This window comes from Anser brachyrhynchus (assembly GCF_964034855.1).
Source record: "Anser brachyrhynchus genome assembly, chromosome: 1".
In the NCBI taxonomy this organism is placed as follows: Eukaryota; Metazoa; Chordata; class Aves; order Anseriformes; family Anatidae; genus Anser; species Anser brachyrhynchus.
In genome coordinates, this window is record NC_137694.1 from 148,864,178 (window position 1) to 148,882,075 (window position 17,898).

Below are 17,898 nucleotides of genomic sequence, written 5' to 3' on the forward strand. Positions count from 1 at the left end.
ACACGTTTAAGTTACTACCTCAGTACAGTACATGGAGAGTTAAATGAACTGGACCTAGAGAAGTAATTTTCCTCTTCTTATCTTTACAAGTGGAAACTGTATCCTTATGTGAAATTAGTCTGCAACATTTAAATGCTTTATTTTAGAAGAAAGTCTTTAACCATTTGCAAACTTCTATATTTGATTCTTCCAACACTACTTGCCAAAAGCTTAACACAATTTTAGTTCAGTACTTTGAAATGTCACTTTTCAGTAAATAGATGGTTGGCAAAATGTCTCACAAATCTTTAAAATATATTCCATGCCATGTACTCAGAATTACATGCAGGGACGATCCCTAAATGCAGCCTTAATAAGAACTGTGACAAGTTTAGAGAAGGAACATGCAGTTCAGTGATTTTTGATACAATTCCCTTAATGAATAAACATCTTCCAAAATGGTATTGCAGAAAGAAAAAGAAAAATCTTCCTCCCACAAAAAAAAAAAAAGTGTCTGTGCTCACAGGGCTGAAAATTCTTACTGTAAAAATAATTCTTCACTATTTCAAAAGCCTGCCATATATCTGAAAATGATTGGTTTTAATTACAGTTGACATTTCTTAGCAGGCTGCAGGTGAGTCTTAACAGCATATAACCCTATTGTAAAACTCTTTTCCAGGCTTTGATACAATAACCTTATCACTTTAAAGTAATTCTTGTACAGACATATGAAATAGGACAGATTGTTTCACAGATCTTTGAAGGTACTGATTGACTAATTGCTTTAGAGAGAGAAACATAGACTGGGTCCTCGTGTTTCTTGGCTGACACTGTCATTTCAGCTAAAGGAAAATGGTTCATTAGCCTTCAGGGACTTCTAATATTTATGTATTTTTTTATATCTCCCTGCTAGTTCCTTCCTGAAGTGACAGGAGTTAATTTCATTTTTGTCACAGGATCTCAAGGCTCATGTACAACCAACTAAAGTTTAGGTATTGTAGCTTGCAGTACCATCACATTGTCACATCAGGTGATAATTACCTGTGCCACTGCCTGAAACTTTCCACACACTGCAAACCTACACATTTCAGAGAGCAAATTCTTCAGCTCAGTATCTGTCAACATGCATCATAATGATCAATCTTAACAAATACTTCTGGAAGCAATTACCAGTATAAAATATCATGCAGATTTGAACTCAGCAACTTTACTTATCTTCTCTAAAGTGAAATCTATTGAAAACAAAATAAGTTCAGTCTTGACCACAAATGATGATTTTCTAGGGCCATTACTCCTTAAACGTCTATTTTAACAGGATGAAAAAAGACAATTGAAAAAAAAATGTTAAAATATTACCAAAATATTTCTTATTTGAAACGTACACAATAAAATTCTACTTTATTCTGCTACCAAAAAAAAAAAAGAAAAGAATTAAAAATAAAGTTTGATTTTTGTCTCATCAGAAAAAGTGTGAGCAGCAAAGTATGATTTTTTTAACTAATGCCTTTTCCTTCATATTGTATTGTGGCTGTACAGTTGTAGATTTCCAAGTGATTATATCTATAAATTGCAAGTAAGCACAACATAAAACATAAAGAACTTAACATCAGATATAAATCTGTAATATCAAAAACTGAACCTTGGATTTGGGGATCAAAGCTCTCAGAACCGGTTATCCAAAATTTTCATGTATTTTATTTTGTTCAGATAATAGGTCCTTAAGAAACTATTTACTAGCAAAGAAACACACGTATTCTTCTCAGCAACCCAGGATGCTAGGCTCCATGTATTTTATGTTTTCTTTGTAAAACAAAACATTTTAGTCAAGAAAATCTTCAAACGTAAACTAGAATTATACAGCAAAACAACACTGCAAGAAACAATATCCAGATCCACCCTTACAGGAAAGCCTACTTTGCTCTTAGCATCTAAACCCAAATACATCAGCTGCAAGCAGTGCATCAGACTCAGCTTCTGCAGAAAGCCTTTTTTCAGCTCACCTGCTTGCTCCCTGAACATTAGAAAACTGGGAAACTGACACGTCCAAACTTGATTTAAAATAACTGATTTTAAGTTACTGAAATGCTGACTCTTGTCAATTTCTTCAGTGATTTTTTTAAACTGTTTGGGACTTTCAAATGTGCTTGGACCTGTGGTCTCGAATTCTTACCCCATAATTTTCTTCCAGAGTCAAAGAAAACACCAAAATGGGGGATATATGCTGCTTCTGGTCATTTGTGCCATAATCTTGCCTAGGTAGAAGATTTTGTTATGACCAAGAGTTATTTGTGTTTAGTCATACCCCAGGAAGTGATCCAAAGCATATTGGAGGCTCCACAAATGTTGAAATCAATTAGCAAGATCTAAAAACCAAAACCTCATCTAAACTAAAAAAAAAAGCTTTAGAAAATATTGCCTCTGTGCTCTGTTCCTTTTACACTAAAAATTTCTCAGTTCCTTAGCCAGTCCAATGGACTCTCTTCTCTGGACAGTATTTATTGCTTCCTCTGTTCTCAGTGGCTCCTGTGAGCATATATGTTTGAAAGATGTGAGCATAAAGACTGTTGAGATGTGTAAGTTCTTTGGCGTATTAGAAACATCAGCAAGACAAAATAGAGACAACAAAAGCAGGACTGTGTCTTTGGCACCTTGCACAAAAGCTAAGCAGCCCTGTCTTCTTTTTCACAGATTTAGGACCGTATTTTTTATTTTTGATAAAAATATTTTAAAGTTGTTATTAACATTCGCTATGAAGTGGGATGTGGTGTGAGAAAGACACTGTGTAATAAAGAAAAGCAGACCAGCTAAAAGACTCCTTGTTTCTTATGTGGGCAGCAAGAAGCAACATGGTCTGTCTGTAAAGGGATAAAATGGACAACCTGGAGATAAAGAACAGATGGGAATGAGGGGCAGATTAAAGACTGGAGTGTTAATAAGCTTGTGTGTGGGGTGGGAGCGGGGAGAAAAACAGGCACCAGTTAAGGGATGATTCAGAGAAGACAGACTGGAAGAAGTATAAAGTGACTGTAATAGGAATAGGGGATTTAGAAAGAGGAAAGAAGGAAGAGCCACACAGAAAGAAAAAAACAACTAAAAGAAAGATGGAAAAAAGAGGAGAGAAAGAACCAATGTCAGATTACAGCATAGTGGGGAGAAAAGAGAGCAGCACTAAGGAGTTAAAAAAGTAGAAAGTCATAAGTGATGTTCCAGATGAGACATTCATCTTCATACATGTATCAGTGTGATATTTATATTCCACCAAATACAAATAACTTTAATAAACCTTCACCTATAGGGTGGTTACTATGCAAGTTAGTTCACAGCCACAGTGTCCACACCTATCAGAGGAAAAAGGTCGAAAATTTCTGATTAACAGATGCAAAACCTCTCTGTGCAGTTTAGTTTTCTCGTGACTGAACGTCGTCTTATTTGAAATCAAATGGAGTCATATGCATTTAACATCCTATGGAAATGCTCCCAGAACAAGACTTAAATAAGCAAGCAGCTTGCTATCCTAATAGTAGTGGTTACCTACTTCTGTGAAACATGTTTTATCTGTCACGTGCTCAAAAGGTAAGAGATAAGATAAAAAATGATGTGTTTTTTTCACATATTGTTATATTAAAAAATCTGCAGTCTTATCTCTTCTGTTTTGTTTAAACCCCATAGTGCTGGTTGGCAGATTGCAGTAATATAGGAGCCAACACCTGACAATGAAGAATTGGAAATGTCTTTTCATATTCATGAAGAATGTATTTATTGTTTCATTATAGCTTAAGCCATAGCTCTTATTTCATGAAATCTCATTGCTTTCAGCAGTCTCTTCCTTCAGAAAGAGCTGCATATTCATTATAGTTTCAAGGGCTGCCTTTGTTCCTACTTGATTTAATATTTGTTGCCAATCACTTCTTTTGTTGACTGTTCAGAAGTTAAAAAAAAAAGTACTCAAGAATGTGATGCGTTGCTACCCCCCAGCCTATTGTCACGCTTCTAAACACTGGGCTCTAGCATTCGTTATTAATGTCTATCGGGTTTGGCTATTAGCTGGAAGTAATCTTGGAACAGTTTGAAGAAAAATGTAGCAATCAACCAAGTCTGGTATAACAATAAAATCACCAATGCCGTTGTAAACACATAACATCCAAGAGAGGACACAGAGTGTTTCATATTTATCGTCGACCTGAATCAGTACTTCCCCCTAAATTGTGTTTTGTTTTATTGTTTTGACAGTAATATCAAAGAATTCTTCTTTTAATGTCACATCCAGACAAAAATCAGGACTTATAACACAGTGTGGCTTTATTTTTAGAAGACTTACAGCCAAAAATATGTACCTTATGTATTAAATACTATGAGGTAATGTGTACTATAGTAGGCACACATATCTTGTATTGCTGTGTTAGCGGTGTTTGGTGGCCAAATGCTTCCCTCCTCAGCAAGTATGTCCTAATTCTGACTTCTGGAACTACATTGTGAACTCCAAAAGGGAAAGTGCAGAATCTCTTCCTTTGAACCAGTAGATGCCATGATCAGCTCCCTATATGTTTGAGGTCCCTTTTCCGTCTTTCCACTTCTTCATCCTCATTGCATTTTTCCCTGCTGTGACTGTTGAGGAGAAGGAAACAAAACCTCCCAAGCATCCCTCTACCTTCTCTAAGCTCAGGAGCTTGGCTAAGGTATGTAGTTATTCTCCTTGGGCTGCCACAATGGCCAATGGGTCACCATAAAAGGCTGCTTTAAATTTTAGTTCAATGGGAGGGTGGTCCCATACCCCGTGGACAGTACCTGCGGAACGTGACTTCGCTTCTGAGTTCACAGTTGTAAGTGCCTGGTATGAGAAAGAATAAATTGGTCCCTGTGCCTGTCACTCTTTTGCATTCACATACTGCCATATCCATGTGCATCAGCTGGGATTTGGATGGCTAACAGCCCATAAATTAAGTGGTGTTTGCCTCTAGTGTTGTTTGACTGTAAGTGTAGCCTTCTGTACAAGGGTGATAGATACAATATTAGAAAATAGGAGTTGATGATGGTTTCTGTAATTGCCTAAAAAGCATAGTGGCAAACATAGCTTCCAATTGCCAAGGGAGATTTTTGAGAACTTCACGGAATAACGATTGGCAAATTAATTGATATATGATCAAGTAAAATATCACCATTAATACCACAGAGTACTAGCATTCGATTAAGTAGTAGCATGCTTTCTGTTTTTGTGTTGTTTATTTTTTTTGTATTTATTTGTATTTTTTTTTCTAGTTTATGTACAAAGAGGTATGAGTATTGTTGGGTCAGCTGTTCTGAGACATCTACAATGGATGATTTGTTTTCAGAACTCATCTTGAGAAAGGCACAGTTGCTATCCTGAACATAATCTTTTTTCTGACACATCAGATGTGAATTATGAGGATGCTCCTGAAATTTTTAAGGAGCAGTTTGTAGTCAGTATGCCTGGAGAGAGAAATATTGCCTCAGAGAAAAAAAAAATAAACAAACAATATATTTCAGTACTAAGGTGAAGTTTTAGTCACTCTGGTAAGGTGTCATTTTGTAGCTGACAACAAAAATGTAGAGTATAGATAAACTCAGCCAAACCAAACAATAATAAATAAATAATAAAAGCCCACAAAATCCAAATAAATAAATAAAGTGCAGCCCTGTTTTGAATGTGTGGACTTGTCCAACTGTATTCCCAGCTCAAGTAATCAGCGAGCCTGAAATGTGTGCTGTCATACATTATTGAACATTCCCTACCTTCCTCCAATATTTTTTGCCAGATTACGTGTTAGAGCTATGCTCAGGATTTGTACAGTGGCTTTATTTTGCAAAGATATAATGTCATTGTTTGATTGCTGAAAGACCTCCTGGAAGGTGAGGAGCCTAATTAATCTAGAATGTTGTGGTCCCGGGCATGTTACTACTTCACCGAGGGAAAGGTGAAAAAGAACTGAAGATCAACCATTGCTTTTGCAACTAAATTTTGTTCCCAGGGAAGCAAGCAAACAAACAAAAACAAAACAACAAAACAACAACAACATCAACAAATGAGAAAACCCACCAAGAGTATCCAAGAGCCTGAGAGAAAATCAGACAATTTGTACCAGAAATAGAATTGTGGTCGGATTAAAAATATGAAATCTGAGTCGCACCAAAGATGCATGTAGCCCAGGATTCTCCTGAGCAAAACAAGACACTGCTGCCTTAGGAAACAGGGATTTCAGGGTGCCTCTTTTCAGAGAGGCTGCCTTAGGAAACAGGGATTTCAGGGTGCCTCTTTCAGAGAGGTACATCTTCCCAGTTTCCAGCAGCCTGTGAGGAAGAGCCTTCTGGAGGCAGAGTTCATTTTATACATAGCAATACTTGGTGGACTTTTCTTCCGTGAACTTTTATGGAAAATCCTTTCAGAAAGCCAAGCCAACCCACGGCAAACCATAGAATTGATTTTCTGGGGGGATGAAGTTTGACACTTCTCCAAATGCCATGTGATAGCAGAGGGATAGAATCAAAGATGCCAATACCCAAGTGATCTCTGCCCCCAGAATATCCTGCTTCCAGCATCACACTATGCTTGGAAGAAAATGAAATCGGTCTCCAAAAATCAAGATAGCTGAAAAATGCTTCTCAGGAAGGAAAAGATTTCTTCCTGATTTCTGTGGTGATTTATTTTATTTTAAATACCAACTCTGTTAATTTTAAGATTACCCCCAGATTTTAAGTATCAGCAAGGTTCTGACTTCCATTGGTATGTCACTTATGTATCGCTTGATCTAAAGCTAGTTTATTCTTTTGATGTAAGAAGCACATGAATTAAATGAGACATTTTCTTGTTCAGAACAAAGCAAATGCAATATATATCAGTTATGGATCTCATGTTTAGCTGTTCAAATTGGCATAACTTCTTCAGACCAATTCCAAATTTGTACCAGACAGTACTGATCTGCTTTGCCCTTTTGTCCTTTCCAATAAATCCATTTGCCATCCATTTGGAGAGTATTATTTTTGGAGATTGTAAGGTTACTCCAATACAAAGGAAAATTATCAGCAGTTTGAGAGAACAATTAACTAAAATCACTTTACGGTTGCATATTATATATCAAGTTATTATGTCCAGTGGGTCTGCATTTACAAAAAAAAATGCGTGTCCCAGCATTCACAAGACAATTGGATGAATCAGTTTGGATCCCAGTGGTACATTTGTATTTGAAGGTTTTTAATTGGAATTTAGAAGCATGTAAACTCATTTATCACAGCCGTTCTCTAATCCCTTCTGGGGTCTTACGTGGCCAATGCAGGTTTCCCAATCAAACACAGATTTACATATTGATTTGATTTTTGTTGAGTGCTTGCCTAGGCTTCTTAATGCACTCTTGTTTAACTGTGTGTTTTCCCCTTGTATCTTCAAATGAATATTTTATTATTAAATAACATGTAGGCTGACAAGATTTTTTTTTTCTTGATTCAAGAGTTGGTGGAAATGCAATGCAATCCCTTCCTGATCTGTGACTTTTTGTAGCAGAGAAATAAAAACAAAACATATCTGTTTTGATACCGAAAAGGTTGGGATTTTTGAGGTGTTGTGGTGTGTTTGTCCTATAGGTAGGAAAAAAGATGTGACTTATATGTTTAGAAGCAGTCAGTGTAGGGGTTTCTAAGATAAAAAAGGAAAACAAAAAAAGATGAAACCATTAAAATGAGTTAGAAACATTTTGTGTGAGAGAGATGCATGCCTGTCACAGGTTGAATCAAAATGTGCTGCTCTCCATAATAATTACATAGAATAAGAATTATTTCCAGAATTACTGAATGAAACTGTGTCTTTAATTGTGAAATGAGAGGTGAGAACATCCTGATCACTTCTGTCTTTAAAACTGATGATCTGCAGGAGACCCACTGGGACTTGTGAACTACTTTTAAGGGTTATAACAGAGATAACTGTGAGTCACCTATTGATTGCAGGCTCAGATTTGATCTGCTTACATTTTTAGGCAGTCTGCAAACTGGAAAAGATTAAAAATGTGGAATTTATGAAGGTAGTTACATTTCTAAGATAATTATGATAATTTATCATCAAGATTTTACCTTTATGGCATGATTTACTATTGATCCTGAACTGATGTTAGAAAGGTAAAATCACTGCCCTTATATACTCAGTCTCCCCATGGATTTCATGGTGGGACTTCAACTTTACTAACAGTTTAAAACACTAATGGAAGAGAAACATAATAAAACTGCAATAATTAATTGTGAGAATCTACTGACAGTTACTTTAAAGCACCAGCATTGAAAAATCTATTAAAGAACATAATTAGTAATATGTCTCTGAAGGGAAAATATGGACTAGCTATCTCCTGCATGTGTCTCAGGAGTACAGGTTTATATGCTATACTTGTCCTTAAACTGTATTGTGATTAAAAATCTGTTTTCTGTTTTACTTCTATGTCTATATTAAGGAATTTTACTAAAGCTTACAGAAGCAACTAAAAACTAAACTATAATAAAGCACACAGAGCTATGCTTTGTGCAGAGATATTTATTTGTAAGTTTTAACGTCCAAGAATGTAATTAAATGCTCCTTTTCATTGTCTAGTGAATTTCTGATAGAAAAATCACTGCAGTTGCGGGTGACCAAAAAAATGATTCAAGTGCAATACGCATATTTTTTAAAAAATAAACCCTGCATTTTGCCATAGAAAGAGAAAAATTAAGAAAACATTTTATAAATAAAAGAACATGCTAGCGCAAACTTATAAATCTGACAGACAGGTTAAGATAAGTCCTTTTGCCCTAGCTTAATGAGTAAGACTGTGTTGCATTTGCCACACAGAGAATATAAGCTCTTTGTTACTTCTTACTCTTATAAAACATCCTCTGTAAAGTTATAAAATTTGATCTTTTAATGCAGAATGAATTTCCAGAGTTTCTACAGCCAAATCCGTAAATAATTCTGAAGTTAATTTTAAATGGGAATGTTAATCTTTTTATCTGGCACACCTTTTTGTCACAAATTATTTTAAAATGTGAAACTTTTAACTTTTCATAATTAAAATGCTCTATTTTTTAACCAGCCTAAGAACTAAGTCTAATTAAAATAATTTATGGACTTATAGCTACTTGTCTTGATTCTAAGACAGAGTTTAAAGCCACTATGTCTGCTTTAGACCCTTATAAAGGAACTTAGGCAGAATTTACAAGCTCGAATCCAGGAAGACAATTCAGGAACTCATTCTCCAATGACTGGGTAAAAGTTAAGTGCATATTACTTGGTAGGCACAATCATGCTCTAAAATTTTCACAGTTGCAGCATACACCCAAAGTGATCTGTCTCCAATTTCCTATCTCTTGTGCTCTGAAACCACAAGGGGTTCACTCTGAAGGATTTGCTTTAGCACACTTACCACACATGGATGGCACACCTTAGCACATAGCACAGGAACCAAAGTCCTTTCCCTAGCGCTCAGAGTCCAGTTCTTGCAGTTGCAGTATCCTAAACTCACCCTCAGGATGTGGGAACTCTGTCCCCTCCTTAACTTGAAATAAGTCAAATCCACATCTTCTGATTTCCAGACGTACTTTAACCACTAGATAATGGTGAAAAGTCCCTCCATGTTTGTTCTGTTGGAACTAAGCCATTGGTGCTCCAGCACAAACCAATAGCCATGGTGCCAGGAGGAGAACGCTTTCTTTCACAGTGTAGATTTGGGCTGTGAGCTGGGAGGAATGCTCCTGGGCTCTCTTCCCTGGGCTGCTCATTAGAAATTGATTTTGTTCATCTGGCTGTCTTCACAGCTGAAAAGGTGGACCTTGTTTAACTGCTTCACTCCACTGCAATCCATTGAATTGGCAACTCTGCATGCTCTTCTCTTGTGCGTCACTGTCTTTGACACTTTTGCTTTAATTGTCTTCTCAGGTAGGACTCTGGATACCAAACACAGGGTAGGTGTTTCCACCAGATGGCCAGGTTGTTAAATGCTAGCTATTCAAACGATATATGTTTTTGTGGGTCTAGCCCAAATGCTGTGTTGCCTATGTGTGATTGACCGTTGACTTTAAGTAGGAAAATCCTGGTCTACAGTTGGTACCATCTCTACCCCTTAATGGTTGAAGTTGTTTGTTCAGTGTTCATTCAAAAGATTAGCACTCTTAAATTACTTACTTCCTACACACCTTATTCACCCTTCACAAAGTACCTGTTCAGGGTAGAGAATAATAATGAAGAAACATAGCTTGCTGATTTACATTGTGCTTCATGTAAAATAATTCAGTAAATCTTTTTTCTATAATGAATATGTATAATAAACCTTTAACTTGTCACAGGTCTAGTCATGAATGGAAAAGAGAAAAGATATCATCTTGTTCAATAAATCTAACTAAATTAATTGATTCATTTAAAGTTCTGTCATTTCTTGTGCATTTCCTTGCATTTCATTGCCACTGCATTTCCATTGCACATTCTTCATCCAAATTGAAATATAAACTTTTTCCAGCCTATTTCCCAGATCAATTTCATAATGAATTATGATTTCGGATATTTTTTCATCCATGTTTAAAAAATATAATAAAGATGTACACTTATTTGTAGACTGGACTAAGATTTGTCCACTATACACTGGAAAATGAGCTGTATAGAGAAACTGCTGGCACAACATTAATTTACAGCTTGCATAAGCAGGGTCACGAAAGTAAAGTGCCTATAAGCTATAAATAGGATGCATTTGACAATTGCCTTGCCCAGGCAAATTGTACTTGCTTTTCACCCTGCACCTGTGTGCTTTTATGGATCTTGGAATAGTAGTGGAGCTGTCTCTATTCATATACTTTATACATCTTTCAGAACTGAAAATGCCTCTGTAGTTCATTAGAGTTGTGCTATCAAGCTTTAGTCAACTGAATGCAACCAATTACCCTCACAGAGTTTCAATCTGTTTTAAGTATGCTTATCTACCAATGTTTAAGCACATCTTTTTTTAATTATCTCTGAAACTCCTTCATATGAAACTCTTGTTTAACAGTCTAACAGTTTTCTTTTTGTATGTTCCAGCACCTCTCTGAGAACCATGCCTAATATAGGCTCATGAAATGCCTAATGTTTAGATGCAAATAAGGTGTTTAAATAGGGAAGACTGAATTACAATCTACCTGTTTTCTGAACTGGGTTATGCCCACAATCTAAACCCACAAAAATCTATACAAATCAGCAACAGTAAGCTATGGTGCTTCTCAAACCTGTTCCTCAGGATAAAACTACCTTGCCTCTCTTTCTTGATCAATTGTTTCCAAGTTAAAAAGTGTCTTTTGTCTTCTAATCTTTCCTACTCACACTGAAAAGTAGTATGTTTTGTTACACAAGAAGTCTCTGAAACCTCTCTAACAGTATCTGTGGAATGTTTTGTTCACCTTTGATTTACTGGGATGCATTGGTGCATTTTGTATAAACATAAAAACAAAAAATGTTTTTGATTTCATAGTGGTATATAGTGGTCTGGAATGCCTTGCCAGGCATCCCTTGCCATGATGTTGCCTTGCCAGGAATAGCCATACTTCTCAATTGATGTGGCTGTGTGAAGAAAGCTATGCACATTTTAGTCATGTACAGGTGCCTCTCCTGGATGTCCCTGTGGGATTCTTAAGAAGGAAGGCAGCAGGGTAAGGGCTGTGGGCCATTAGCTGTTTTGATGGGTTTGGTTCATATTCCCTAGATTCCACATTTGCTACAGAATATCCTCCAGCAAATAGCTCTCAGTACCTGGTCTAGTTGCTGCTATATTGAGTCCTAAGGGACAACGAGATGGGCTTCGTAGCTTACTGGACTTGTGCTGATGTGAGAGCTTCAAACTGACTTGTACAAAATAAATAATCATTGGAACAGAAAAGTTAAATGGAAGGGAACAGTCTTCTTTTAGGTGGATTATGAATTTGGTTCAGAACTGTTTGGCTACTTCACTGAGTTTATAAATAGTTTCAGGCTGACTGAAACTATATTTTAAATCAATAATGTATTCTCTGGAGGAAGACAAATGCCAGTCCCCAATTCTAAGGACAATACACATCTGTAACAAGAACTTTATTAATTCCAAACAGCAAAAAAAGGTTATACTTTCTTGGTTGTGGTCATTCGGGTATTTACATTTAGGGGAAAATTCTTACTGCTCCTGCACCTGCTATTTGCTCTGTGTAAGAGTATTTTCTGAATATAATGGTATTATATGACAACAGTTTTAAGAACAGGTTGTTAGAAATAGAAACTACTCATCACAGTAGGTAGTCTGTTTTGTGTGTTTCAAAGGGCTGTGTTCATGTAGTCTTTGCTGACACAAGGCTGTTTTTTCCATTTAATTTTTGGAATGTACTTCATACAACTTCAGTTCTGTGACTTCCAGACATGAGAGTGAAGGAAGGCAATTCTAATTCATTTATTTATTTATTTATTTATTTGTGTGTGTGTAAACAATGATAATGGAGGGTGTGGGTACAGCATGTTAAGCACAAAGTTTTAAATCCTTCTGGAGGAGAAGACTGCTTCAGATTATTTACAGAGTTGTTTGATCTCTTTTTATTCAGTTGTAGCACAAATGATAGTAGCTTTCCATCAGCAAAAGTGTAGAACTTGAATGTTTATCCACATGCATCGTTTTATTTCTTTAATTGTGACTGTCAAAATGGGAGCACTCACCATCCAACATGGCTAAGCCAGGGCACACTCTAGCAGTCGTAAGATTTTGGTTCATCATCCTACTAGAATGTGTGAAGAAGCTTATCCTGCTCCATGGGGTCCTTCTGCAAATAATAGATGTAGTCTGTGGAGTGGAAGGTGGTTCACACCTAGCATGGGGCTTCGCAATATAAAATACCTCTCATGAGTTCAAGGCAAGGTTATTTTGCAGAAAGTCATTGTTGTTTATTCAGCATTATACATGTCACTGAGCTATTTACAGAGGATGATAAGAAAATGGGACCTGAATCTGTCCCGATCGCAGTTTTACATCAATGACAGAAGCTGCACAGGATCCTGTGTGGAAGATCATTCAACAGGGACATTGCAGTTTTACACTGCCAAGAAAATTAACTTTATCTGCCCTTGTTATTTCCTTCTCACTAACAGGTTATTCATCAGCTTAGACTTTCAGAGAATGAGAGTGTGGCTCTGCAAGAGCTTCTGGATTGGAGGAGAAAGCTGTGTGAAGAGAGAGAAGACTGGCCGCAAATCTTGCACAACACTGAGCAAAGAATCACAGCCCCACCTCCACCCCCTTGTAAAAAACCAACGCTGCTGAAGAAGGTGGAGGATACCTCCTGCAACAGACTGTCTTCAGGAATATGGGACACCACCATGTGATTTGGATGTGTGTATCTGCAGACAGCAAGGAGTGAAACCATCTAATGACTTCAATGTGCACAATCAGCAAGTTTCCTTCCCTCCACAGAGCGTGCAGGGATTTTTTACAAGCACTCATTCAAGAGCACAGGATAGAGGAGCTATTTAGATCTGTCATGTGTGTGTGTACATGTGTGTGTTTGTCTTTTTGATATATATACACACACACATATATATATGTGCATCTGTGAGTATATATATGTATGTGTGTGTGTATATATATGGAGACAAACTGCACTATAAGTACTTAGTTTAAAAGTACAAGACAGCCACTTAGAGCTCTCCCATGGACAATGAAGAAACTATGTCAAGCAAATGATGACAGGGAGAAGTGACTGACAGGCATTTTAGAGAGATCAGGAAAGTCTGTGTGCACACTGTACAGCTGTTTTATATAGTATAAAATATGATGTTCCTTGTTCCCTAATGAATGGTTTTATTATATTACATGTATACATATATATATTTCTTTGTAGATGTCTGTGTTCTGTTGGAGTTGCAAACCCGAAGTTTATTTACATGTTTATTACCGGTGTTTTATAACTTTATGCAATTGGTGCTGTCATTCTTTCTTCAAAATACAGGTAATAAATTCAATACTCACATTTTTCTTTCATAGTTTATCTTTAACAACGTCCCAGACAGTTTCAACACTGTGTTGTTTGTTCAGAACTGGCAAAGTCCTTTCTGAAGTCCAGTCTGAAATTCTTGCAAAGCCCCTATTTGCAAGTGTTGTTTAAAGGTTTTCACACTCAAGAATTAGAGAGCATGAATTTCTTTCTGTGGACTTGTGGTTCTGAATGGGTGGACTGTGAATTCTGTAGTTACATCTCAAATCCTATTTCATTCTGGGTTATGTAAAATAATGAGGCACTCATTTAAATTATAAGTATGGTTTGAAATTCACACCTGATTATGCATAAGGTCAGGTGTCAGTGGAAAGATACATAATGGTAATGAGGTATGGAAATAGGGCTGTGATTTACTTTTAAAAGCCAGAACGCTTCATGGAGATGGGTATATCAAAAGATTGTGTCCTTATAGTGGTACAGTGATGCATTTATAACTCAAATTTCATGTAATGAAATGGTTTCAGAAATTGAAGCATTCTATTTGGAGAACATGAGTTCTGAGCAGGAATGTTAATTTATGAAAAACATGCTGCTGGAAACTTGTTAGCTACTGCTCAGCAGTCTTTGAAATACTGCTTTGCCACTAAAAGGAGTAATTTATATATATATACACAGGTATTTAGTCAGAGGCCACTTAAATTCTTGGAGTATGTAGAACCAGTGTGAAACACTCTTCTTGGCTGTTTGCCCCATTCCTATTTGGATTCAGGAAAAAGTGCTTGTAATTTTGCAAGTGGATGTAAAACTAATATTTTAAAATGTAAGCAAGGTTTATAGGAGTGAGCTCACCCTTAGTTAGAAGTTGTTGGGAAGGGAAAACAACCTGCAAAAAGCAATCCTGTTCTTGTATGTTTGTTAGTTTTTACAGGGGAAGCAGCAAAACTCAAATTATTCCCATGAGTAATGTAGGCAAAATTAAACACCTTCTCTTGGTGGAGATTAAAACAGACATTTTGAGTGGACAACGAAGGGAGACAACAGGTTAACTCTTAAATTAATGATGTGCTGATTGGTCTCTGATACTTAGGGGTAAATATCACTCAGCTATCACTCAGCACAGAATTTTACCTTTTTACCACTCCTCTGTTGGCAGAAGTCCTCTCTGTAAGGCTACCCACTATGGGTGGATGGAGAAGCAGGGATTCTGCCTTCAGCTGATATCAATGGTCAGATCAAATGGCTGCTGTGAGGTGATGCAGGGAACAGCTCTCACCTGGTGAAAAATTATGTCACGATGGGCCTTAGCCTGGAAGAGTTGTGGTTTTGCCTTTTTTCCCAGATAACCAGGGACATGCAGAAATCCCTGTGTAAAAGCAAAATGAGAAGGCTTCCATTGGATGCAAGTAAGCTAATTAACCTGACATTGCTACTTATGGCTTCCAGGATGCAAGTTGCTATCTCTGTGTGGCCTAGCGTCGCCATATGTAGCCAAAACAGCATCATCTACCCACCTAGCTCAGAAATCCTGACCTCACTGCACTAGGACAAGCAGAAGTGCCCGCAGGATTATTGCTTCTCAGACAGGTCTGGCAAATAGCCCTTTCATAAGCTCTACTTCCACACTGCTAACTCTAATGTCCCCACTGGATGGCTTGGTGACTGCTGGCAATCAATCAGAGCAGCATGGAGGTTTAGGACAAACGGTAGAAACTGACCGAGAAGCCGGTTTAGATCATGTCAAGATACCTGCTGCTGCAAAGAGCTTGCCACCAGTCACCAAGCCAGCTATTTGCAAGGTAAGCTTTTGTATCTCCAGACTATGCTATTGTCATTACTGCATTTGTAACATGGGAGTATCCAGGGGGCAGAGAATACATTTGTCAAATGGAGTTTAAAATGGGACGGTGCACATCATGCTACTTGCAATCCTTACTAAAAGCTGTCTTACAACGGGGACCAGCTTCAGCTGCAGGAGCACAGGTGGGGTTTGAGGAATCTCTCTGCTACTCTTTCAAAGTCTGCATTGTATCTCGTTACAGCAGTGTGAACCAAGTGTGGAAAAAGGTAGCTAGATTTGCTAGCGGTTTCATCAGTACGGTTACACAGGAGAAGCTGGTACAAATCTGATGTAGGCAGCCTTGATTCTCCAAGGGACAAAGCGCATCATGACTCCGTGTGCAGAAGGCCTTTGTTCTCTTGCAAACTTGGGTAAGGAATGCAATGCATTTTCCTGGGGCTTTTCCTTACAGCACATAATCACAGTGCAATATGACAAACTCAACAGCAGAAGATGCGAGACTTTTTTTTTTTTTTTTCAGTTTTGTTATTAATTTCAGGATACGTAATAGCCAACTTTTTACATGGGAGGATTTTTCAGGATATTCAATTAAAATATAGTACTTTAGGAAAAGTATTTGTGTTTAAAACATGTTTAAAATATTTCTGTAATGGCAGCAAGACACTCCAGAGTGTGACTTATGATGTCATAACTCACACCTCGTGTGTTCATTGGTCCCTTGGCCTTTGGCCTCATGCCTAACAATGCAGTTGGTAGGGAATTATTACACCATAATTCACACCCTACTGTGTCTTATTGCTTAAATAACTGTACCCCCAAAGGTGTCTTAAAACTACCATTAAAGTTTATATTGTGTATCAAAATGTGTTTACAGGGCTGGGAAAATATACTATTGACATTTTGAAATGTTGAGAAGTAGTTTTAGCAAACTGTACAGTGCTTGTAAATTAATCTCCCCAGTGGAGTATGTGCCAGCCAATTACAGTATTTCTTGAGTATACGAAGTCCTCTCTTGCACATTAAAAAATAGCTTAGGAAAAAAAAAAAGCCTTATGAATTTAATATTCTAAAGGGAAAGATTAAACTCTATGAACATGCTAATGCCCTTAATATCCAATGAGCAATCTAAAATGTATTTATATTTGCAATAAAGCAATTTCAGGAAGCTGGGGTTATCATCAGATAATCACTCCTCCACATTGTGCCTTATTGCTTAGTTTTTAATATGTGAAACAAACAAAACTTATAACAAATCAGCCTCTCAGTATAAGGTAAGAAGAATCAGATATGTTTTACATTATAAAATCCAATGGAATTCTAAAACCGTATTAAGACACAATAAAACAAAAATGAAAAAGAAAACAAAAAAACAACAGCTGTTGGCATGAGAATTTTTTAAAGCTTATAAATCTTACTTGTTACTCCTGAAATAGCACTTTGTGTTTTTTAGTTGTTGTTCTTGCATTCCTATTGCAGATTATAAGCAGATCCTTACTTTTTAAAACTTGATTTAGACATTCAGAGAAGTACATGCACCAATATTTTATGAAAGACCCGTGTACAGCATGAAGTGATAAACCTTTTAAAACTATATATTGTTTACAAAACAATAGTATGGTTGTTGAATAAGTGAATTAAATCTCCTTTTTTTGCCAGTGATCCTTTTTATTCCTTCTAAAAGGTTGATTTATTTTCATTAATAACTTTATTACATTGAAGGTCCTTTGTGTGTGGGACAAAGAATTTCATTAACTTGCTAAGAAAGCATAATAGATTGTAGCATAGTTCTAAAGTGATAGTATTAGCCATATTCATTGTAGTTTTTAATTCTGCTCTGTAGTACTGAGATCCCTCGTAATCACATTATTCTTATTGCTATAAAGACTGCTAATATCTGAAATGCTCTGAGGAACCTAAAATAAGTTTTGCCATTCACTTGTTAAATAATAAATGTAATTAAACTCTGTACAAGTCATTTTTCCAGAATGGTATTAAACATTTCATGGCTTTGTGTTCTAAATATATATATTTTTAAAAGAAAACATAACCTGGGCATAACTATTTCACAACGTCTGAACAGAACACAGGAGCATATAAAGAAGTGCTTTTCTTCCAGTTTTTGCTGTTCTCTGTGTGCTCAGGATTATCATTTTCAGAAGAAATATATAAATCCCTGTGCT

General features: G+C 36.7%; 1 protein-coding gene across 4 annotated transcripts in view; it reads left to right on the forward strand.

The window, feature by feature from the left end:
• MYO16 (myosin XVI) overlaps positions 1-17,645 on the forward strand; it is a 386,560-nt gene extending 368,915 nt beyond the window's left edge. For all 4 annotated transcript variants that reach the window (XM_080577669.1, XM_080577670.1, XM_080577668.1 and 1 more), the window contains one exon: positions 13,076-17,645. In XM_080577669.1, the coding sequence (XP_080433795.1) occupies positions 13,076-13,309 (234 nt within the window). In that variant the 3' untranslated portion in view covers positions 13,310-17,645. The remainder of the gene's footprint in view (positions 1-13,075) is intronic.
• Positions 17,646-17,898: the final 253 nt, after the last annotated feature.